We start from the raw sequence: 25,406 nt of genomic DNA, 5'->3' as shown, positions 1-25,406 counted from the left end.
CTAGCAACAAGAAAAAGGCAGGAAATCTACATTTTCTTGATCCCAAGACAATAAAGTGAATTCTAAAATGACAAGCTGTTCCACAGGGAGACAGGACACAAAGCAGTCCCACCTTTGACAGAGTAGAAGAGAAAGAGGAGGCTGCCATGCAAGCAGATAATAAACCACCAAAGAGTTTTATAAATGTGTGAAGCTCAAGTGCAGCCTGTCACTTTTTTTTTTAATCACTTGGAGTCCTGGATACAAGGAAAACACTCTCAAGCCCTTCCCAGGCTCCCTCTGGATGCAGTCAAGAAAGCTTAGGACAGAGAGGGAGACTAGTGGTACAGGCATGTGTAGCTGCTGCTAGAAGACACCCACCCACCATCTACCTGCTGAACCTGTCTCTCGTGAAACAGCTGAAACCCTCCCACCACAAAGGTCCAGGCAAAGATCCTATGCTGCTGAATAGGGCAGTAGTAAAAACATCTTTCCCTTCCTTGGTCTCAGAATCCTACACCAATACTAAGCAGAAGGCATTGCCACTGCAGAATGCTCAGGAGCCCGGTGACAGAGCACCTATTTTGTGTCACAGATACGCAATAACTGCTAAAAGTTGAAATTGGAACAGTAAAAAAAAAAAACTTCTGAATCACCCTGTTCCCTGTTTGAGTACATCAAGTATTCCACTGCTGAAGGAATGTGGTACACTGAGGTTTATAACAGAAACAATAAGACCCAGGCCCAGCTCAGTTGTTGACTAGATTGGCCCAAAGGAAGAGGTGTGCCCATTTCTGGGCATAAATGCTATTTGCCTGTATATCTACTGTTCTTATCCATATACAGTTCAGCATTCAATTAAAAAATTATGATGTTCACAAAAAGTGAGACAAAGCAAATCATTGTCAAGAGATAAAGCAATCAACAGAATCAGAGTCAGAAGTGAAACATATTAGAATATCAGAACAGACTTTAAAATAACCATGTTTAATGTGTCAAATGATCTAATTGAAAAGCTCAGTAGGCATACATTAATAGGTGGATAATTTCATTGAAGATATAAAACTATTTTTAAAAGGTAGAGAAATGCTAGAAATAAGAAAAACACAGTATCAGAGATGAAATATTCCTTTAACAGACTCATCAGCAGATTGGACACAGTTAAGGAAAATACCAGTAGCTTAAAAATATGCCAATGAAGGCTGATGGAGTGACTCAAGAAGTAGAATGTATGCTTAGCATTAGGCCCTGTGTTCAAACCCCCATACTGCCCTCTTCTCCCCCCAAAGTTTGCCACAGATAGTGGTGGCTCATGCCTGTAATCCTAGCTACTTGGGAGGCTGAGATCTGGAGGATCACAGTTCAAGGCCAGCCCAAGAGTATAATTCCCCATCTAGAAAATAACCAGAACAAAATGGACTGAAAGTGTGGCTCAAGTGGTAGAGCACCTGTTTTGCAAGCATGAAGCTCTGAGTTCAAACCCCAGTCCCTCCAAAACACAAAGTGCAAATAGAGATGATCTAAACTGAGACACAAAAAGAAAAGAGGATAAAACAAATCAGATCAGTGCATGTAAGACCTGAGGCAACATCTATCATCATGAATTATCTCACATACTGTATAACTGCAGTCTTAGAAGGAAAAGAGATGGAAAATGGAGAAGGAGAATATTTCAAAAAACAATGAGCATTTTCTAAAATGAATGAAGGACAATGAATAACAGACACCAAAATCCATGAGAGCCTCTAGTAGGGTTAAATACACACACACACACACCTCTATATATATTAAGACTGAACTGTAGAAAAATCAAAGATTAAGAAAAAAAATCTATAGAAGGCATCCAGAGTGCAGGGGTTGATAGAGGAGTAAAGATAAAACATTACTAGAGCTGGTGGTGTGGTTCAAATGGCAGAGTACCTGTTAGCAAAGATTAGGTTGTGAGTTCAAATCTCAATACTGCCAAAAAAATAATTGCATACATCAGACTTCTTGGGAACTATGCAAGCCTGAAGACAATAAAGTGATAGCTTTAAAGTACTGATAAGGAGATTAAAAAAAACATTTAAAATATGATAATGGTACTTTTTTTTCTGAAGAGTCCTTATATTTAAAAATTCACCCTGAAGGTTCACAAGTCTCCCAACTTGGGTCACAGTGCTGCAGCCCCTTTCCCCAGAACCTCATCCCAACAAAGCCTACCAGTGCCGAAGCTTTCTTCTCCACACAGGGAGCACCGCCCGGAGTCCATCAGATTCGAAAAGAATCTCCATCCAGCTGGGGTCTCATATACGGGGACCTTCATTGATTTGGCCACTCTGAAAAATGAAATTTGAAGCAACAAGCAAATCATATACCTCGTTTCCTTTCTTTTCTCAGCACAGTAGGATGTCTAAGGTCTATTAACTCTGTAACTAAATTTCAGACCAACTTGGCTGGTGTTGACAGGTTTTAAGATGCCAATATGTCCAATAGAGAAGGATAAATAGCTTATCCAGTGGTTTCCAATTTTTCTTTCTCCATGATACAGAAAATATTGAGAAGATATATGAAATATTCTCACATTTGTTTCTCGTCTACAAATTTTTTCTTTACCTTTTTGGTAAGAGAACACTTGGGGACATGAGAAACTAAATGAGATGGTATTTGGATACAAACACTTTGTAATATTGTTTGGCAATATCTACCAAAGATGAACACAGTCATATCCTATAAAGCAGCAATTCAACTCTTAGAAATTACATGAAGCAAACACTGTGGTGCACTGCTCAGATTCACACCAACACACACACACACATGCATGCACGCACGCACTTTAGACATTTTACGACTTCAATATTCATTCTATCAGCATCCATGAATGCTGATGGCTGACAGTTTATAGATGTGACCCCCACTCCCTGCCAAAGACAGATGTCTCACCCACAGTCATGCTCCCCCTGCCCAGATGAATCTGCACCCAGCGTGACTGATCAATGTGGGATCTCCAAAGGTCTGCCTTCCTTTCCCAATTTGGTACAACTCTGCAGAGTCATTTCAACTCCACAGCTCCCCAAAAGTTAGCAGAGGCCTTTTTAATGACCTCAGTATAGTCCCACTCCTCTCTCTCTCTCTCCTCTCAGTCTCATCCTCCCTTCTCACTCTCTTTGCTGTAGTTGGATTTGGAAAGTCCCCCACAGGCTCATGCATTAAGGCTCAGTCCTTAACTTGGTTCTATTGGAAGGTGGTTTAAGAGTGGAGCCTGGTGAGATGTTTTAGGTCACTGGGACATGCCCTCAAAGGGATTGTGGGATGTTGGTATCTTCCTCTTTCTCTCTTTTTCACTTCCCATCTGCCATGAGGTGGGTTAACTTTCTTACCATGCAATCCTGCCATGATGCTCAGCCTTATCACAGAGCCAACTGACCATGAACTGAAACCTCCAAAGCCAAAATAAACCTTTCCCTTTTTAAAGTTGATTATCTCAGCTACCTGACACAGGGTTGATTGTGAAGGTAGTTTTGATGTTGAAAGTAGAAAGAAATACACTTTTTATAAGCGAATTTCTGTCAGAGCTGCTTCCTGGGGAACCCAGCATGTAATGTTAAGCAACCAAGTATGAACATGAGATTTTACGAGAATGGTCATAGAATCACAATTTATAATAACTGAAACAACACAAATAAATGTCCAAAAGACAAATGATTTGTGATACATAAGCTGCATTGAACAAACTGTTATTTCAACCAACAACTTGAGTGAATCTCACAAACAAAAGAAGTCAACAACAACTATAAACTGTATTTAGATTTCGTTCACAAACAACCCAAACCCAAAACTACTGTCAAATTTCCGGCTCCGAGTGGCCAAATTTTTTATTCAAAGGCCCACAGAGATAGAATACTAGAATTTGGACCCAGGTCTGCTTAATTTCTGTTCATGTCCCATTTACCATGCTCTTTCCACAAATGTCTTAGTTCTTCAAGAGAGATGTAGACCTGAAAACACGTGGTACCACAGACACTGGCCTCAAGTGTTTTATTTTCCCCAGGTATGGACAAGTGAAATAGAAAACAACCAAATGCCTACCAGCTGCAAGACTTCAGTCTTTGAAGGCTGAGAGGGCAAGAGCTACAGGGAAAAGAATCAGTGAGGATCAGTGCAGAAGAGGAAGGGAGATGCATACAGAATAAAGAATGCAATGTAGTAATGACTTGTTTGGATTTGGTTTGTAGCTGGCTGCACAGGAAAAAGAAAATTTAGAAACCTTTGCCCCAGGAAGTGAACACTTCCCTTTCCACATACCCCAAATTATCATGAATGTGCTTAGGGTTGAAAATCGTGTGCTGAGTCTTTTTCAAGTTTGTTTTGAAAAGAAGCACCTTTTAGATGGTTAGAGTTACCTCAGAGGTTCCACTTTCTCTCTTTTTCAATGATTTGAGAAAGATCAGTAATCATACTTACATCCTGGTAGGAATGATGAAAGAAACCCTCCTCAAACTTAGAGCAAAAGTGAATTTTCAGAGCCATTAATTTTATGGTCAGAAGCTTAAGAAGGAAGGAATAAACCTCACAGAAGTCTTCCAGGGGCAGCACATAGAAAAGCCTGGGTCAAAATTAATTTAACAAATGTGAATGTATATGATTACCAAATAGAACATACAACATGGGGGCAGAGGTGAGGGTGAAAGAGAGGGTACTGGGTGGGGGATATATATTTTCTGACCAAAATACTCTTGTAGGTTCAAAGCCAAGTTGGCAGGACTGAAGGGAGGGGAAAGGATTTCCCCAGTTCCTACCCTTCCTAATTAATCACTATCAGGAGGTCACCGGTTGTGGCACTGGCTGGATTTTCAAGGACCGGATACTTTTACAACGATGAGACATGGTTGCAGCTATGCGAGCTAAGATAACAATACGGGTAATTAAATTCCAGGTTCCTGACCATGAGTTGATTGTATCCTGGGTCAGAAAGGAATCTCCCTCCCTCCTCTCTCTCCTGAACCTGGGATTCGTACCAAATACAGCATTCAGAAGATACCATGCATTAGACTGGTTTTTGGCAGGATGCTCCTGCACTCTCCCAAATCATTTAACACAAAAGTTCTAAATGAAGTCACTCACGCTGAGGCCCTCTCCTTAACTTCTGCCTCCATATGCCAGAGGCACAGGAGGATCCACATTCAAGAAAGGACAGAGTATGAAAGAAAAGGAAGAAAATTAATCTGGGCCACAATTCTGCAAGTGAACATGAGCCCTGGTAGCCAAAAAGAACTTGCTGGATGGAACTTCCTCAGCCTAGATTTGAAAACCTGCAACAATGTGACTTTGGGATAGAAACAGTCTCCCCTGCAAGTTTTTCCCACATGCTTCCTTATGTTCTGTGCTCCTAAATAACTTTAGTATTCCCTACTTTCCAAATATGTCCTTACCTTTTGTTATGGTTGTAGACTGCTTAGTCCTTCCTTAGGCCATTCATTTAACCCTGGTTAACCCTCATTTTCCAATCACTATCAAGACCTATCTTAAATTACCTGCCATCCTAAAGTCTGTCATGATCCATTTTTCTCATCCTATAATAGAATCCTCTAGACTGGGTAATTCATAAAGAACCAAAAGTTGTATCTTCCAGTTCCAGAGTCTGGAGAGTCCAAAACCAAGACCCCTGCACTGGGGCTGATGAGACCTTGCTCTTGTGTCCTCACAGTCACAGGCTCCATGAAGCATCTTTTTTTTAAGGGTTGTAAACTCTATTTATGAGGAAGGAGTCCTCATGGGCCAATCACCTCTTAAATGATTCTACCTTTTAATCCTATCATGTTGGCAACACCTAAATTTTGGAAGAGTTAACTTTCAACATGAATTTTGGAATGGAAAGAAACATTCGAACTACAGCAAAGCCTGTGGCAAAGACTTCCAGGTGGTCAACAATCTCAATGCATCTTTTCAGACACATAGCTGGACTAGTTTCCTGACCCCTTGCGGTTAGCTGTGGCCATGTGACTGAGTTCTAGCCGAAGGAACTCCACTTTCAGGACTGACTATACAAACTTCCCTTTCTCCCTATTCTTTCTCCTTCTGCCCACTTTAAGTGGACAAGCTCAGCAATCTTACAAGGCATGTGTTGAAAATGGCTGTCACATAGGACAGAAGGATCTGGATCTGTAAGCCACCATTTGGAACAGAGTTAACTATTGATCAGAGAGCCCTGTTTTTTACTTTTCAGTGACTGAGAAATAACCTTTTCCTGTGTTTTAGCTGTAATACATTTGGGGGCTTGTTTTGAGTAGAGGCTACACTATCTCGACAAATGCAATCCTTTCTTTGTCCAATGTGACCGCCTTCTTGCCACCATGAGCTTCCCATCATTCGGTGTGGGTCTTTCTGTTCACTTTACTATTGTGTCTTTTGTATACCTCCTTTACATTTTTCTTCCCACACAGTCAATATCCCACCACTAATGCACCAGGAATTCTTTGCATCTTGAACATTTTTATGGCTCCTTCACAGTGTCCTCTGTCTAGAACCCCAAAGAAACTTGCCAGAACTGCCCTCAGTAAATATACAATTTTAATTGACTGATAGCTTTCATTGAAGAGGCATTTATTTTGTGGTCTTTCTCCACGTATACCCCTTAAAATATAAGTCATTTTTGCATGTTTTATTTAAATTAGGCATTTTGAAAAACAGAATTTCTCCAGGTATAAATTCGTTGGGTTATTTGGATGCCTATCTGGGAAATGAACATCTTACAGAAATAGGGCAGTGACTGAGTGAGAATCAATATTTGACTACTAGAAGGACATATTATTATTTTATCAAATTGTTTTTATCTTAACAGTCCGAAGGTCCCTCTGCTATGTGATCAAACAGGACAGCAGATACAGAAGTGCTCTAACAGTATCCTAAAATTTCACTGAGTGTAGGTGCTAGCATATCCATCTGTGTGTCCCCAGCATCCTGCACAGTAGGTGTCCAAATATTTATTAACCCAGAGCACTATATCACATATAATATATATGATAACAGAGTCTTTTAACTTGTAAGGGGATAATCAAATAAACACTGACTGATCTCATCAAGTACATGAGGCATGCCTGGCTGGTCTTGCAATCCCATTTCAAGAAAGTTGTGACAGGTTCAAAGAGGACAAGATCCAAGCCTTTCTTCCTTTGCTCTATCCTCAAATTCCCCCTTTCTTCAGAGCCCACAAGTGCCAGTGCTACCATTTTCTGTGCACTGAGTTCTCAGCCATCTTTTACAAAGCCCTCCCCTACACAGCCTGGGAGAAGACATGTGCATCACGAATATTCAACAAAGGGCTAATGCACTTTACATATTTCAAATTTCTATAAACAAATTTCTTAAAAGACAGATAACATAAAAATTGATACTTTATGCAGGAGGATAGCCAAATGACCAATTAACATATGGAAAGATGCCCCATATCTTTAAATACCAGGCAATTGCGGCCTCCAACCACAAGGAGCTAACACTACATAACCACAATCGCTGCAGAAGAAAGTGGATTGCCAAGTGCTGGTGAAGAGACAGATTCTCACGTATGGTTAAAGGATGCAAATTAGCACTCATTTTGTGTATTTACTCAGTGTGGTAATTCCCACAAGGGGATTCCACAGGACAACATAAATGAACAAACTTCTACTATATGGAAAAATATAAGTGGTTATCGCCAACATAGCATTGAGTGAAAAAAATCACACACAGGAATATGCACTATGTGACTTCATTTAGATATAGCTCAAAATAGACAAAGTGAATCACTGGTGGTAGAAATCAGGGAAGAGGGAGGAAGGAGTGACCAGAATCTGGAGCAAGGACGTTTGGGGCTGCTGTTCTGTTTCTTGATCCCACTGGTAGTTACACAGTTGTTCACATTTTGTGAAAATGCCGTATGTGCTAAGCTTTTTTTGTCTCTATATTATACTTTAAGTAAAAGTTTATTTAAAAGCCTAGCATGGTGGATCACATCTGTAATCCCAGCACTTGGGAGGCTGAGGCAGGAGAAGCTAGAGTTTAGAGCCAGCCTGAGCTACATAATGAGGCCCTGTCTCAAAAAAATGTTTTTTAAGTTTATTTAAAAGAAAAGGCCTCTGTAACCAAATGCATGTTTGAACTTGCTACGTTTACAGAATTCCAGAAAACAAGCTGTTAATATGGAGTTTAATAGCATCCTGATACTCTGGACAATGTCTAGCAGACATTTAACAAAACAGCCCTCAGATCAGTTCTTCAGTATTTTCACATAGATGAGTTGGCTCCCTGATTCCTTCTTTGATGTCTGGCACTGCTAGCTGGGGCTGCTCTCTGGTAAAGGCTTATATGAACCTGCACTTTAAAAGTCTCTTTTAGGAAGTCTGCCCAACTCATAAATATGAATGGAACGGAGTTCAGCTAAGCCTGCTTTTCTGATGGCAATCCTTTTGTTGTTGTTTTGTTTCTTCAGTGCTGTGGATGGAACCCAGGGCCTCTCACATGCTAGGCAAGAGCTCTACTAGTGAGCTACACCTCCACTCCATTTAATTGCAACCTTAAAGTTCATCCTTAGAGCAATTTTGTGCATGGAACATCTTACCCTTTCATGTAAAATAAACATAAGGCATGACACTATCATAACAAGATGACAATAATCAACCATACATGAACTTAACAGAGTGTTACAGGGTTCTGGGCCCACATCATCTCAGCCTGGCCTAACCCTCAACACTCCCATATTAAATAACACCTTCTTTGCTTGCCTTATCTGAAAAGCTGTGCAGAGTGAATGAAAGACTACATAATGAAAAGAAGGTATTCTAACGAGTACAGAATGGCCTACCAGGTTACAACATTGTCACTGTTCTTCATATCAGATCTTTCACTTAACCAAAAGGGAACTGGATATGCCATCTAAAGAATTTTTAAAAGGGAAAGCCAAAGATCACTGCATCTCTCATGCTCCCTGCAGACTTCTAGATGTTGACCAATTGTAAAATAAACAAAAGTAGATTCCAAACCTGGCAATCCCTGGACCTTTGCAGCTTTACCTGTACACTTCTGCATTTTCATTTTAGTAGGTGTCGTGGGAGAAAGTAGCGGATCTTTCCCAATCAGATTTTAAATTTTATCAGACAACATAAAGCAGGCAGATTTCTGAAGTTCCTGACTTTACTTGAAAGAAAAAACTTGGCTTTAGGAAACCGATCAAAGATCCAAGAGAAACAAATGTATAATTGAAACAACCGCAGGTTGTTTACTCTCTAAAGCTAGTAAACAATCTGAAACCCTCTGAGGGGAATTAAATGTATATGTTTACAATCTTGACGCATGAACTTTGATGTAAATGGTTCCTGGTTCTGATTATTTTCAATGGGAAAAAATGCTAAGGGGCTAGGGCTTGGGAATTTTAAGTCCGAAGTCCTCCAACTAAAATGACAAATAGTCAAGAGATAATTGTCAGAGCTGGGTGATGTGGCACACACCTATAATTCCAGTTACTCAGGAGGCAGAGATAAGAGGACTGTGATTCAAGGTCAGCCCAGGAAAAAAGTTAGTGAAACCCTATCTCAAAAAACAAGCTATAGTGGTTCATGCCTGTAATCCCAGCTACTTGGGAGGCTGAGGTAAGAGAATCACAGTCCGAAGCTGGTCCTGGGCAAAAGCAAGACCTTCCTTAAAAATAAACTGAAGCAAAAAAGGCATGGGGGTGGCTTACATGGTAGCAAGTGCAAGGCCCTGAGTTTAAACCCCACTACCACCAAAATAAGTAGATAAATAAATAAAAATAAAAAGATAGTTATATCCTCTGTCCTTCAAATTCCTGTGAGATTGTGTTCAGAATAAGGAAAAACAAAAAAAAAATGGAGATAATGTAACTGTTAACAATTCATAGCCAATCTAAATAAAATCCTATAAACCAATTAAAAAAAAAAACTCAAATGACCCAAGCAATTCACAGAAGAGGAAGCCTGATGCTGACTGGCCATCTGAAAATGTACAGAAAATCAAATAAATGAAAAATCAAAACAACAGCCAGAGATAATGTTATATCTACCACACTATCAAAAACAGAAAAAAGAAAAAAAGTTAAAAATCTAGTAGTACAAAGTGTTGATGGTTTGTCAAAGTGAGGTTCACAGATGTCTGTCAGAGGGAAATAAAGTATAAACCAGAAGCAACCTTATTATCTATGGGTGGGGGATAGACAAGCTATAGTTTAATTCTACAGTGGCAGATACACAGCTGTGGTTCAAGTTGCCAAAATACAGAACGCAAAAGAGCCACAGAGAAGAAACTGTGAGAACGTCATCTTTCAATTATCTTAGACCTCTGCATTCCAATTGCTGTTTCTCCCTTAATAGTTCAAGCTGAAAACCTAATGGGATATCACTCCTACTCTCTAATTACAGCCTTCAGATATTTGCAACTCTGAAGAATTAACGGGATTAAAGGAAGCAGTTTAACATCATGTGCTCAGAAAAGCAGTCAAGACCCATCAATGGCACCAGAGCTGCAGAGGAACTTGGAAGATCTGCCCTGGTCCCACAGATATACCTCCCAAGGTAGAAGGCAAGTCCACACATGCTAGATGTAGCCCGCTGTAATTATTTGCCTTTCTGTAAATTAAGAGATTGGTTTGGATTCTGTGTACTAGAAGCATTTTGCCTCACTTTTCTCCTGCTAACTTGTGTACCACTATCACCGATAAGAATTCACCAGGCCTGCACATGATTACTGAGACTCCTCTTCAACTCTTGATAAGGAGTTCCTGTTTCTTCCACCTTAAGAAGACTGAAAATCTCAAACTGGATGCAAACTCTTCAGTTTCCAGGAGTTAGTGCCCTGAGCAGGACAACCTGCAAATCTCCAGGTTCCCTGCAGTTCCCTACAGGAGTGAGTTTCAGCTGTCCGCAGTGGGCTTGGAATACCATAACCTGAACATTTCATCATGGGACTCTGATCTTGGTCCTAATGGGTGACCCAGGTTGCACTTTCCAGCAACCAGGTCAAGTCGCCAGGCAACTATCTCTACATGGGATCTAGGGAAATGAGTGTACACCAAGGGACATCAGGCAGCTAGGTCACTGAAAAGTACCATGTTCAAGACCACACCTACCTTCCTAAGATTTCCTTTTGTCCATCAGGATTTGGTTTAATTTCAATAGCAGGCATACAGAAAGGTCCTTGCCACATTACCTGCCCTACTATTAATTTATCTTTTAAAACACATTTCAGTTCAATGCCTCCCAATCGTGAGAAAAGGAACTATTGAAAAAATTGATTTCTTTTTGTGGGAGAGTTGCCCAGCAAAAGATAAGGGCTGAATGGGCAGGAAGGCCAGGCAAACATTTTGCCTATCAAATCAAATCCAAATACTTTGACATTGGTGAAAGGAGGGCCCCACCCCCCCAAACCCTATCCAACTCCACCTACTGATGCCTGTGTGACCTTGGCCAAGCTACTTACATGCAGTAAACCCAGCTCTTTCACCTACAAAATGGAATAATGATCTATCTCCTTACTCAGTGAAGACCAAGTGGGACGATATCTAGGAAGCCCCAAATTCCCAAAGTGCTCTAGAAACATCAGCAGTACTCCACAGTATCATTACTTCCTGTTGTTGCTTCCTGCTTCACATTCTCTGCTCTTCCATAACAAACGCTCTTCTGATGGAGCCCCCTTCAAACCTCTTCAGACACTTGCATGCACCACTCATGTACATTGGGGAAGCCTTTGTCTCAGTGAGAGTTTCAACAGGAAGAGATGACACTCTCTATTGGAATAATTTGAAGAGTTACATACATAAAGTATTTACATAGGTGTGCACGTTGGAGAAGAAAAGTACAATGGACAGTCCAGTACCCCTGGGCAAGCACCATGGGGACTACAGTCTTCCACCCCAAGATTCATTCCTGGAATCCAGAGACGGCTATGCAAATGTACTGCCTGGTAGGAGCCATGATCTTTGAAAGAGTCAGATTGCCAGTCCATGGTTTCACTACAGGAACCTCTGTAAGGAGAGAAGTAAATACCTGACCACATTCTCTCCACTTCGGATATCTGAAATTCTCTAAATTACCCAAACTCAACTAAAATCTAGAGGGAAGGGGAGCCTATTGACAGTATATACAGTACATAGTGGTCATCCTGCAAACCAGAGGGCTGAGACAAGGATGGGGAGGTGACTTTGGCACAAATGGAAGATAACAGCACACTTTTCATTCATCTCCCACTGGACTCAAGCTACTTGCTTATTTTTCCAGGTTACTCTAGCCAGTCCCTCCTTTGTGCTGCCCCTGCAAACCCTAAGGGCATTTGGCTAAGGTTAAGCATTGTTACATAAAGTGTTCTGGATAACAAATGTTAATGTCATGTTAGATTTTTGTTGCAAGAACTCTTTAACTTCTTTTTTTCCTTTAAAACTGTCAGGATCAAGGAGTTAGGTTGTTTGACTGGCAGCTATCAGACCCTTCCCCAACCCTGGGCTGCAGTAGCAAGTGCCTGAGAACAGAACCCAGGCCAGGCAGGGACAGAGGCCTGATCCAGAACCACTACTATTGTCTCTGAGATCCCCAAGTCTGTTGCCAGTGTAAGAAATACTGCTGCTACTCCTAAAGTTCCATTGGAGAAAGTGGTAATCATAGCTTCAGCCAAGTTACTTCCACACTATGGAACTGTCAATCAACCAGCCACTCCCTTCCACAATTTGGGAAGTGTTATCATTAAAGCCACCACTGTTTTAAATGCCTCAGTTGTCAGGGAGACTTTACTCCGATGCTGACAACCCAGAAGAGACTTCAGTCCAGCCACAGGAACTGCCACAGCTGTCATGGTCTCCATAAGAGCCAGTTTCTTCTGGGGGACATCAATTCAACAGCCTCTGAGTTGAGAGGCTCTGTTTCAGTAACGACTGCTCCAGAAACCCTTGATGGACTCTGAAGGATGTCACTTCAGCCATGAAGTATCTTCAGATGACTCCACCCATCTTTCAGGTGTCCTCAATCAGGCTTGGGAGGACCACCTTTTCCATCCATAACTGTCAGAACAGGAAGACCCAGTACACCTGTGCAGACCAGTATGACTAAGAAGAATGTTTATATGTGGAAGGAAGAGACTGATGGTATAACTGGCTATGTAAGCAGCTCCCCTCTCAGTCTCCCCAGGTCAGTATGGAAGATGTCCATCCTGTACACTGGCCCCCTGGTGCTGCAACCTGGGTCCCGATATGATGTCATCTGAGTGGTGCTATTGCCTACTTGTGTTCTTATCACAGGTAGAAAACACTGAGTGATAACACAAAGAACAGACAACTCCTGGGGCTGCTAGCCCCAGGCGTACTGAGCAGCTAGAAGGTGTCTAAAGAGTTCCAGAGTGCAGCCGGGTAGCAGAGACTATGAGGAATTCAGACTGAGAAGGACTGTGGACGTCTGAGAAGGAAAGAGGCTGCAGAGTGCAGAGAGACTGTAGAAGGAAAAGCACACTTCAGAAAAGCTATAGTCAGCAGCCAATCAGGCTGCAGGAGGAGACCTCCAAAAAGCCACTGCGAGTTGAACAGCCACCAAGGGTGTCTGACAGAGCTGTTAGCATGAACTGGTGAACCACTGGTACTCAAAGCTTGGAGTCACTGACATTAAGGGAGTTGCACTTTGCCTATTCATAACTTTCATCCAAATAGAGCAGAGCAAAAGAACTCTCAGTCCACTGGTAACAAGAATATTATATTAGATGTCTGGAAATCTGTTTCCTTCTCCCATCTGGGAGGCCCTCAAAGGTGCACTCTGCAGGCACAGAGTATTGTACTTAATGACATTTGTACACTTCAGGCAAACATCATGGGGCACATTAGAACATGGACTTCCCCCAGTGGGTGTAACTCCTCAGCTACATCCTTAGAATACCAGTGGGTGAACACGTATGGGACGGTTGAAAGTTTAGGGTAGAACCAAGTGAAGGTGGATGAATTTCCAAATGGAAGTAATACAAAAGGTTGACTGAAAAAATTATTAACCTTTCTTCTAATTAAGTACAGTACTTCTATTAATTTGCCAAATCCAGTGCTGCAGTTTAGTGCTGAAAGGCAGGAGAGGATGGTGAAGCTGGCCTCTGTGACATCTGAGAATCAAATGCTCATTTCACTGAACCTGTTTCTCACATTTACACGGGACACCTTTCATCAGCACATACTGGAAAACACTGCTTAAGATGAACCAAGCAATATATTCTTTATCTGACTTTGGCAGGGGTGTGGTTCAAAGGAATTTACTCCCAGTGAACACTTTTGAAGGCCAAGAGAGAAGGAACATGTCAAAAGCTTTTAATCACATCAGGGATCCCAAGCGAGATGCCTTATCCCAAGAGGCTTAGGAAAGAAGTTGGAAGGGAATTTCAGCCAGCAGAGATACCCCTCTTCAGAAGTCTGAACTGTAAGACACACTAATGTCAGCAGAGAGAGGCCTTACCTAGGTCTATCCCAGGCCTAACCTGGTGAGGACATTCAGAGCACCACCAATGTGTGTGGTTGACAGCAAAGCTCTATGGTGTCTGACTTGTGCTCTCTTCCCCTGAGCAGTCTGGCCCTGGGGTTGAATCCCTAGGGAGGTGGTAGGGGAAGAGGAAGAAGGTGGGAAAAGAAACTGTTAGTGGTTAGAGTGACCTTGTGGGCTGCAGCTGCAATGGGCCCTGTCTCAGAGGGCCTAGTTGGAGGATGGGGATCAAAACAGGTTGGTGAGAACACACAATTCCTGAGCTTAATTGGAGAAGCAGATGCTCCCAGGGAAATAAGAAGACCACTTAACTGTTCTATTCCTCTTCTCTGGAGATCAAGTGGGATAGTTTTTATTTATGTGTTTTCATTCTATGTGGAAGCAGTTGGGAATTTAGGAGAAATTTCAGAGAAGGGGAAGGGCAAGGACCTTTGACATGAAAAATTTTCCAGCAAGCAATCCTGCTAATGGGAGGAGGGCCAAAGGCAGGTAGAAAAGCAAAAAGAAAACATCATGGCCTCTGGCTTTGAGAACCACTGTAGGGCACAGTCGTGTGTGTGTGTTGCATCTCCCTTTAGGTCAAGATCTCACAGCCTACAGAGAAGGGCTGGAAATGAAAGGGACACCACTCTCTGTGGCAAGCCAGGGCTGAAATCCAAGCAGTGCTTTTATGCTAAAGGGACCTCTTTGTGTAGTTTGGATCTTGAATGTCCCCTAAAGGCTGATATATTGAAGTCTTGTTCTCCAGCTCATGGCACTATGGGGAGGTCGTCGGGCCTAGTGGAAGGAGTTACGTCACTGGCGGGCGTGCCCTTGAAGGGGATATTAAGACCTTCACCTCTCCTTTCGCTCTTTAACTTTCTTGCCACCATGCACTCACACCAAAATGTACTATGTTGCCACAGGCCCAAGAGATTATGTACTGTAAGCCAAAACAAGCCTTTCCCTCCTTTTAAGTTGATTATCTCGGGTATTAGCTGCAGTGATAGAAAGTTAACACCCTTCTTCAAGGCCTGATAATTTCCAGTTATCCAAAGATGTTGCAACTGCCAAGTTCCTCAGAACAGAAACGTTAATGGCACCTTTAAAATAGTATCATGGTGAATATTCAAATGTTGGGTGCTCTCATTGTGACTGTTGACCCCTTTGTATGTAGGACCCTCACACACGTACATCCCATGTAACTGCATGCAGCAGCTCTTATCAGCCACCCCGGCACCCAGGCAGAGTAGAAATAATTGCTCTTAAGTCCCTTCAGGACACATCTGGTATAGCAAAGAATGGACTACACCTTAAACTATTTTGCCCTTATTTTTAATCTTGTTGAAGAGAGAGTATAAGCAATAATAGGAAGGAACAAGGGGTTTTGCTGGTTGAGATAAGGATAGCTATACAGGGCATTGACTCACATTGATTTCCTGTGCGTGGGTGTTACCTTCTAGGTTAATTCTTTTTAATCTAACCTTTTCTCTAGTTCCTGGTCCCCTTTTCCTATTGGCCTCAGTTGCTTTTAAGGTATCTGCTTTAGTTTCTCTGCGTTAAGGGCAACAAATGCTAGCTAGTTTTTTAGGTGTCTTACCTATCCTCACCCCTCCCTTGTGTGCTCTCGCTTTATCGTGTGATCAAAGTCCAATCCCCTTGTTGTGTTTGCTCTTGATCTAATGTCCACATATGAGGGAGAACATATGATTTTTGGTCTTTTGGGCCAGGCTAACCTCACTCAGAATGATGTTCTTCAATTCCATCCATTTACCAGCAAATGATAAAATTTCGTTCTTCTTCATGGCTGCATAGAATTCCATTGTGTAGAGATACCACATTTTCTTGATCCATTCGTCAGTGGTGGGGCAGAAGATACAACTTTGAATGGCACATTTCATTTTTCTCCACGCCCTGCTCAACAGCACTTGGTTGTGGTGAGCTCTGTATGTGTGTGTGTGTGTGTGTGCACGTGTGTGAATGAGGCCCTGCCCCACCTCATACCAAACATATTAAAATACATCCACTTAAAATCTTACATAAAAGTCTTTGCTATTTGCTCCAAAAGCATCTTGAAAAGATTTTTATAATTTTGCTTTAGAAATGATGAGACTCTAAGTCACTCATTTAATTAAATATTGGCAATAATCTCTTATCCCTCGTGCACACTACTATAATATTTCTCACTATAAAATGAGAAAATATATCCTCAAATTATTTTGAAGGGCTATGATTTCTTGAATACTAAATTTAATAAGAAAATGATACCATGTTGCATTTTGTACATATTCAGTTAGGCAGTTAACCATGCTGGAGTTGCAGTGTTCTTCATTTTGGAGCTCATGGCTGTTTTTAGGTCATTTATATCTGTAGGCTCATGAATACCAAATGCCAGGGACTGAAAGTGGCAGTAAGGGATAAATGGTCCTGGTGCATATGGCATGGGTGGTGGTGTGTAGATATGTATAATGGAGTGAGGGGATCAGAGCCCTAGGCTATCTCTTATATAATGAAGTCTCCACTGCCTCCACAGTAGTCCACATATCCTAGACTTATTCTCAGCAGGCCCTACACACTTACTTCTAAGCATGGCATCTCAGAATCTTTTCAGCCAGCTCCCTTTTCCTTTGCCAATATCCAATGCAATCACGCAATCAATGTTGCCCATTTGGAATGCCAAATACAGATGTGTGAAATCCCAGCACATCAGCCTAGCACTGGTGATGCAAGTTTCTCAAAAGCTCAAAACAATGCTTCAAGTGTCAGAACAGGTCTCTGAACTGTTCAGAGACCAGTGCTATAGACTGAAAGACTGTGTCTCCCCAAAATTTATTTGTTAAATCCCAATCCCCAATGTGAGAGAGGCGGGGACCTTTGGAGGTGATCAGGTCATGAGTAGAGTCCTTATGAATGGGTGTAGTGCCCTTATAAAAGAGGCTGAAATAGCTGTCTCATCCCTTCTGTCATGTGAGGTTACAGAAGTGGAGCCATCTGTGGTCCAGGAAGTGGGCCCTCGTCACACACTGACTGCTGGCACCTTGATCTTGGACTTCTCAGTTTCTAGGAGGGTAAGGAATAAAGTTCTGATGTGTGTAAGCCACTCAGACTGTGGCAGTTTGTTATAGTAGTCCAACTGGACCAGGACATGCAGAATGGGAGATGGCACCACCTAAGGTTCCCTCAGGGTGACATGGTCACCACAGGTGGCCCCTTCGGCTTTCCCACAGCCCAGTACATTGCAGAATCCCTGCCATGGCTCCTTTCACACCATCCGGTCCTGTGCATCTCCAGCCGCTTCAGGAGGAGTGGCTGTGTCCTCCTTTGAATGTCTACTCCAAGCACGAGGCCAGGCTCCAAAGACATGCTGAGTGAGGATGTCTGTTGATTGAACAATGACCGCTGAGCTACATTCTAGTGAGGCAAAAGGGTGACTGGAAACCCCTGTGGTAGAAAGATTTCACCGCACCTGCTCTGAGAGTCACTGTGCTGCCAATAGGAGTAGGCTACACCTGGAACAAAAAGAGTCTGACCAAGCTGGAACGGCAAGACAGGTCTCTTCTGTCCGTGCCTGTGAACAAAGTTAGCAGAGGCTAACTGGACACCGGACAGGTACTGGACAGAAGCCTCTGGGTGGAAGCAGACCTTGGCACACAGGTGCAGGGGCCTTGGGGGAAGCCACACGCAGGCTTCCCGAAGTGCCTCCCAAACAATCCCTTGATTTGGATGATTCAGCTACTTGGTGCCCTAGTGGCAGTGTCATGCCCACTGCACCTGTCCCATAATACAGTGGACGAGGTATTCCAGGCCACATGCTGTCACATTTCTGCCATTTTGGCCTATCCTTAGGACTTTTGTCTAACTGTGGACTATAGCTCAAGGAGGTGGAGTTCAAAGTTGGAAGTATGTCTAGCATGAGATACAGCCAAGGAAGACAATCTATCTGCCTACAAGTGGAAGTGCCTCCTTCCCCCTGAGGCCCCTTTTTCTCTTCCTTCTTCCCCAGCTTGTGAAATAAGCCATAGTCTATTTCAGTGAAATCCCTATAGGTTTGAAATAAACCACTTATTTGTTCCTGCTCTAATTTGATTTGTTTTTGCCCCTGGCAACCAAAGTGCCTGAATTTAAATAACTATTATCATCAGATCACAGACTACAAAACTAAGGTACTAAGAGATTAAATAGTTTGTCCAGTTCCATAAACTGAAAAGTGGCCTGGTGGGGATTCAGACTTTGTCTTGCATGATCCCATTTTCTGTACACCGAGTCACGCCAAGACATTCTTCAGGGACGTTAAGACTATTTCTGGATGTGTTTTGCTCTGAAAGAAAATCTGTTTGTAAAAAGGATGCTAGATGAGGAACAGTGAAGTTATAGAAAATACTTCCTACAAATCCCAAAACTACAGCTCTCTTCCAGCTGTTAATAGTAATAACCATACCAGCTAACATGTATCAAACACTTACCATATGCGCAGTACTGCGCTAAACACTTTGCATGCATTTTATTCTGTTTATCTTCTCATTTTTAGTTGAGAACACTGAGTCTCACAAAGATTACATGACTTTCCTGAGAGCTCAGAGTTAGTAAGAGAAAGTTCTGTAGTTCAAACCAACTCCCTCTCTCTGAATTTGAGACCTCACTCTACAGAAACAAATGTTACTAATCTGAAGCCTTAAGAAGGTAGGCGTCACTTCACTGCCACCATCATAATAGTTCATAACAGAGAGGGGGAATGCCCAAGAGAGGGTCAGAATGTGGAACTTGTGACATTTTTGCTAAAAGTCAGAAAGTCAAGCTGTGAGATGGACTGTTAGTGAAAGTAAAATGCGACTGATTCAGCAGTGAGCTTGGTCTCTGAAGTTGTCCTCCTTAGAGACTGGCGCCAGAAACCCCCTGTGATTTATACTTCACAGCGACACAGCTTGCAGGCACCAACTCTGCAGTAGCAAAGAAAATGGATGGACTGCCTCGGGATGCTTTGCCTGCACGCACCCTGTTTCCTTAAAAGGCCTCCAGTGTATATACAGTTCTGACATGAGGGCAGCTAAATCACAGCTGGGCCTCTCTCCCCCCTTATATGGTCAAGTATTACAATGGCATCCTCCCTTCTAATTTATGAAGCAAAGGCACAGAGGATTGCAGATCAAGAGATGCAGGGGTGGTTCACCCCAGAAGATAGAAAGCTCATCCTGCTGGCAAATGACTTACAAGGCCAAGTGGAAGAGAATACAGACTTGATGAGTTGTTTGCCTTTAACTATGAAGAATAAACACTTTTGTTCCTCTCTCGAGTAGGAACTGCTTCAAAGCCAAAGAATATGTAGAGGTCCCCCATGCACTGGAAAAAGTGAAAAGGAAAGAAGAATAAGATTTTTAAGATTAATCCTTCATAAAATTACTCCCACCCACTCTTGCCTTTATTTCCCCATTAAATACACAGATACACACACACATAGACACACATATATATGCACACAGAGACACACACATGCATACACACAGATTCACATAAACAGAGACTCGCACAGACACATGTGGCACACACAGCCAATTAAGCATCTGAAAAGAAAAAACAATTTCATTTTAAATAGAACACAGAAAGGGGACAAAGGACCAGTCCACTACGAAGAGCACTTATCTCTAAAGGCCCTTAGCCATGTACTGAGAGGTTAGAGACCAAATTTCCCATCCAATCTCTATCCTAAGATTGTAGCCAATAAAAACAAGGTGGGGGTGGGGAATGTATCAATGAGAATGTATGGTAAAATGCTTTGTACACTGTAAATCATATAATACCCGCAGTTATTTCACACACTGAAAATGTTCTCCTTGAATTGTTACTTTAATTACTCTTTATTATCTTAATTTAATACACAAATGGATTTCTTGGGTGTAACCAAGTATAAGTTATGTCATTATTTAAACTATCTTCACCCTTGTGATAATTCACATTCTTTTGTTCCGGGTTCTGAATTTATTTGAAGGGCATACTAGGTCAAATGACCAAATTTTTCTATCATGTATCAAAAACCCAGGGACCTTTGGGCATCCACTCCATATTTTAATGTTGCATTTACAAGCTAATGGACAGAGAAAGACTGGGACGTTTTTTATATATTATACATATTCCTTCACCACTTGCAAATTACATGAAGGTAAGAAGCAGCTCAATGTGAAACTGAATCATTTTTAAAAGCAATTGGGATCCCAGATAGACAGTACATTACAAATAATGATGCTAAAAAAAAAAAAGAAAACATGTCTTTTCATGTAATTCCTTAAGTGAGATGTGTTCAATGTGAAAGTTTAACTTGGAGGTTCAACATCTTAAAAGCAAAAATTTACTAAATCAGACGTGGCTGTGTCCAAACACGGGTCCACACATACAAAGGTTCCATTTCAGATTCTTATATAATGGGAACAACAAGGAAAGCTCTACAGGCACTCATGGTAGACTCTACCTCTCAGCTTCAGGACATGGCTCCCTTTGAAGCAGAAAGAATAGGTGTTAGGAGAGAATGCAGAACCCCTGGGTTGCTGGGTTTTAACACACAGGCAATGGAGCCCCCACTACCCAAGTATCCCGACACTCTCTAGGGGGACTGAGGAGGAAGCTTTGCAAGGGCGTGCTCATTTGTTCAATTTTAAACACTTCCACCTGAGGGGCTTCCCTTCTACATATTGGGAACCAAACAGGTAATGTGTAGGACTTCAGTCTTTAGAGCCTGAATAAAAATTACCTAACAATCTTATTTAAAGTGCAGATTCTCGGGCTCCACTGAGAATGACTGGATCAGGGTCTGTGAAGTAGAGCTTTGTAATCTGTATTTTTACAAAAACTTCTCCATCTACCTAACTCACTGCCAAAAGCACTAAAACTGAAAAAAAGATGATAAGTTTAATGCAGGACCTGCAAGACCTATACCAAGCTAAGCTAAGGAATATAAGTCATGGCCTTGACCTCAAAGTGTACTTCTCTTAAAATTTGTATCAAAACCAGATTGTCTTAATCCATTTTCTGTTGTTAAAACAGAATACCTGAGGCTGGGTACTTTTGTAAATAAGAGAGGTTATTTAACTCACAGTTCTGGAAGTTCAAGACCATACACCAGCTTCTGCTTGGCTCTGGTGAGGGCCTCAGGGAAGATGGCCTCATAAGGGTGGAAAAGAGATTGGGGGAAAATGTCAGCTCCCTCTAATTCTTCCAGTCCCATAGGACCAGTCTTAATCCATTCTGAAGATGGTGACCTCATGACCTAATTATATTCCCTCTTGAAGTTTCCACCACCTCAACAATACCACACTGAGGACACACAAGCTTCTAGCACACAAATCTCTGCAGGTCACACTCAAACAGTATCCAGACCATATCAGGGGTCTTAGGGAACAGCCAGTGCAGCCTCCTCAATCTTTTGATGAGAAAAGCAGAGGCCCAGGGAAGAAGACTTCCCTGAGTCTTCTTGACCACTTATGGCAGAACCCTGAGGGAATTCTGGTCTAGGTCTAGATCCTAGCACTTTCTACCACAATACTCAACACTTTCCAGCACCCCACCCATACCTATCCAAACACCCTACAGTGCTGTTCAGTTTAAAATGTTGATCACCAGGGTGCTCTCGTAGCTGTTGTTTCTGTCTGTCCAGTACCACCTTCTGCCTAAGGAAACAGACATTTGGTTACTTTTATAGAACTTCTCCCTTGCCTACTGCATGTCACTCAAGATGATCTCTTCTGTGGCCAAGGGGTGGACATGTGACTCAAGCTGTACTGAGGAACTGCTGAGTCTTGAGTGAAGTGGAAATGGCAGCAATGAACTATGCTTCTTCCTCAATCTGGAAGGCAGTTCTCTGATGAGACTGCCCATACTCAATGTCTGCCACCTATTGTTTTGGAGACAAGCTTTTCCATTGCTTGTGAGACTTACTCCTTATCCCTCCATTGCATTCCTTTTAAGTAACTTAAATTTGGTCTTGTTACTTGCATCCCAAGAACCCAACTTGACCCCTGCTTCCTTGCCCTCATAACTCGGGCAAGCATTTGATCCAGGCTGATAGAAAGGGAAGTAGTGGTTAAATCGCTCTCTTTTGGAAGCAGAGAGGATTAGGACTTTGCGTTTGGGTGGGACAGGTTGAGTGGTTTTGGAAAACTTAGTCCCCTCAATACTACCACTGTCGTCATTCCAAATGGCCCAGCATTTCTGCCTTTGATTCCAAAACATACCACCTCTGAACTAAAAGGTTTAAGATACTACCTGTGAAAACAGAAACATTCCATGAACCCACAAATGCAAAATAGCACATGCAGTCCCCTCAAGATCCAGTGCCAAAGAGTCACTGGGCTCTGCCACATCTGCATGTGTAGACAGATTGTCCTCCTTATTAGTATGAGCTTTATCTTTAATTTCAGCTCTCTGGGACAGCACCACGGTCTCTGACATACAGTACATCTGCATGCAATTTCCACATAATGGGAGCAAGGCTCGGTTATTTTAAAGCCACAATTACCATTAAGAGGTCTTTCTGCCAAAACCCATTTGCTCTTTTGTTACAAAGCTATACAAATATTTGTGTTTTCTGTTTGATTTGGCAGCATGGTGAACTTTCAGACACTCTACTGCTTTTGCTTTGAAATGACTGCATGACTCTTGCGGCAGGTTTACTTACTATTCACTATGACTTTCAAAAGAAGTTCTAATTTTTTGAAGGACAGGGTCAAAACGCTTGTTAAAGAGGTCCGTCATCAGTAACTGTCCAGGTTAAGGTGAATCTGCACAGTTCACACAGCAGATTAGCATTAGCAGGAAAGCCTTAAAATTAATCTACAGTGAAACTGATTTTTTGATGTGCTTTGCATTGTGAATTTTGGCATAGCTGTAGATTCATGCATCTAGCACCACAATCAGAACACAGACACTTCCATCACCCCCAGAAACTCCCTTGTGCAGTCATACCTGTCCCCAATCCCCTAGCACCGCTCTGTTTCTGCCTCTATAGTTTTGTCTGTCTGAACATGATATGAATGAACTCATGCATTATGTGACATTTGAGTCAGGTACTTTTCACTGAGCCAAATCCTGTGAGATTCATCCAACTTGGATATATCACAGTCCAGTTTATTGTGGAGGACGTAACATGATTTGTTTACTCATTCACCTATTGAGTGACGTTGAGCTGTTTCTGGTTTGAAGCCAATATGAATAGGGCTGTTAGAAATATTTGTGTCCAGGTTTTGTGTGAATATAAGATTTTAATTCTGTAAGCTACATACATAGGTATGAGATTACAGGGATCATATGGCTAACATCTGTTTAACTTTATCAACAATTCACAAGCTGTTTCCCAAAGTGGCCTTGTGTCCTATTTGCATTCCCACCAACACTGGGGGAGAGACCCTGATAATGTGGATCCTAGCAGCACTTAACATTAGCAGTAATTTTTATTTTAGCTGTTCTAATAGTTATATAGTAGGTTCCATTCGCATCTGCTAAGGTTAATGATGTACAATGTCTTTTCATGTGGTTATTTAGCAAGTGTTTGTTCAAATCTTCTGCACAATCTTAATTTGATTAACTGTTACAACTCATCTTCTATGTCGAAAACATGATACTTTCTCCTACTAATTGCTTTAGCACCATTGCCAAAAACCAACTGGCAATATTTATTTAAGTTTCTGAACTCTCTATTCTGTTTCTTGATCTATATGTCTATCCCTTTGCCAATACTACATTGCTTTCTGCCAATCAGAAAATATGATTCAATTCTTCTAGCTTTCTTAAGATTTTTTTAAAAAGATTTTCTTGTGTGTGTGTGTGTGTGTGGTGCTGAGGATCAAACTCAGGGCCTCATACATGCTAGACAAGCACACTACCACTGAGTGACATCCTCAGCTGTCTTCTTTTTCAAAATGGTTTCGTCTATTCTACTCTTTTGCTTTACAATATGCAGTTTACAATCATTTTGTTTATATCTATTAAAATCCTGTGAGAATTTTGATTGAATTTTGTTAAAACTATAGATCAATTTGAAGATAAGTGACATCTTTACTGTGTTGTCTTCTAACCCACGGACACGGACTGTCTCTCCATCTAGGTATTCTTTGATTTTTTTAACTACAGTTTTATAGTTTTCAGCTTGCAGATAGTGTAAGTATCTTATTAGATTTGTAGCTAAGTATTTCATTATTGAGCAATTGTAAATAATACTGCTCTAGTCATCTTGGTTCCCAGATGAACACTGATAGTGCACACAACTACAATTCACTTTGAATGCTGACTTTGTACTCTGACCTTCCTTAGCTCTACAGGGGGGTTGTGGATTACTTGAGATTTTTCCATGTCACCAAGCATGCCATTCGTACATAGGAAACATTTCTTTTCATATGCCATGAGATTTATTACGTTAATATTTTGTAAAGGATTTTTAAAACCATGTTTATAAGCATATTGGTCTACATTTTCCTTTTTTTGTACCATCTTTGGTCTTTAGTGACAGGTAATGTTGGCCTCATGAACTGTCTTGAGAAGTGTTCCATCACTTCTATTTTCTGGAAGGGATTATGTATAATTTTTTTATGTTTGGAATAATTTATCAGGGCATCTATCTGCACTTGGAATTTTCTGTTTTGAGAGTTTGAAACTGTTGTTCAATTTTTTTAACAGTCACAGAAATATTCAACTTATCAATCTTATCTTGGGTGAGTGTTTAGTTGTGTTTTTCAAGAATTGGTTCATTTCGTTAAGTTTTGAGTTTACTAAAGAAGAGTTGTTGGGAGCACTCTCCTCTTATACTTTTAATGTCTAAAGGGTTCAGACAATTATTGCTGAATTGTGGGGCAATGCAGGCCCACTAGTGCCAGAATTGCAATTTTTCAATAACATAACAATCTGAATTTTTATATGAAATCTCCCTGTTGTTAAATGCTAATAAAATTACTCAAAAGTGAAATTCCAGGGTATCAGTTTGCTATTTTTGGTTCAAACAGAAACTGT

General features: G+C 41.5%; 1 protein-coding gene across 2 annotated transcripts in view; it reads right to left on the bottom strand.

Moving 5' to 3' along the window:
- The window catches only part of Pgm5 (phosphoglucomutase 5), a 172,429-nt gene that overhangs the window by 61,861 nt on the left and 85,162 nt on the right, over positions 1-25,406 (bottom strand). For both annotated transcript variants that reach the window (XM_074051978.1, XM_020158600.2), the window contains exon 7: positions 2,182-2,297. In XM_074051978.1, coding sequence (XP_073908079.1) covers positions 2,182-2,297 — 116 coding nt within the window. The remainder of the gene's footprint in view (positions 1-2,181; positions 2,298-25,406) is intronic.

The sequence above is a fragment of the Castor canadensis genome, chromosome 13 (assembly GCF_047511655.1).
Source record: "Castor canadensis chromosome 13, mCasCan1.hap1v2, whole genome shotgun sequence".
Classification (NCBI taxonomy): domain Eukaryota; kingdom Metazoa; phylum Chordata; class Mammalia; order Rodentia; family Castoridae; genus Castor; species Castor canadensis.
The sequence above is the reverse complement of the archived record's forward strand: the minus strand, read 5'-3'. Positions and strand labels throughout refer to the sequence as shown.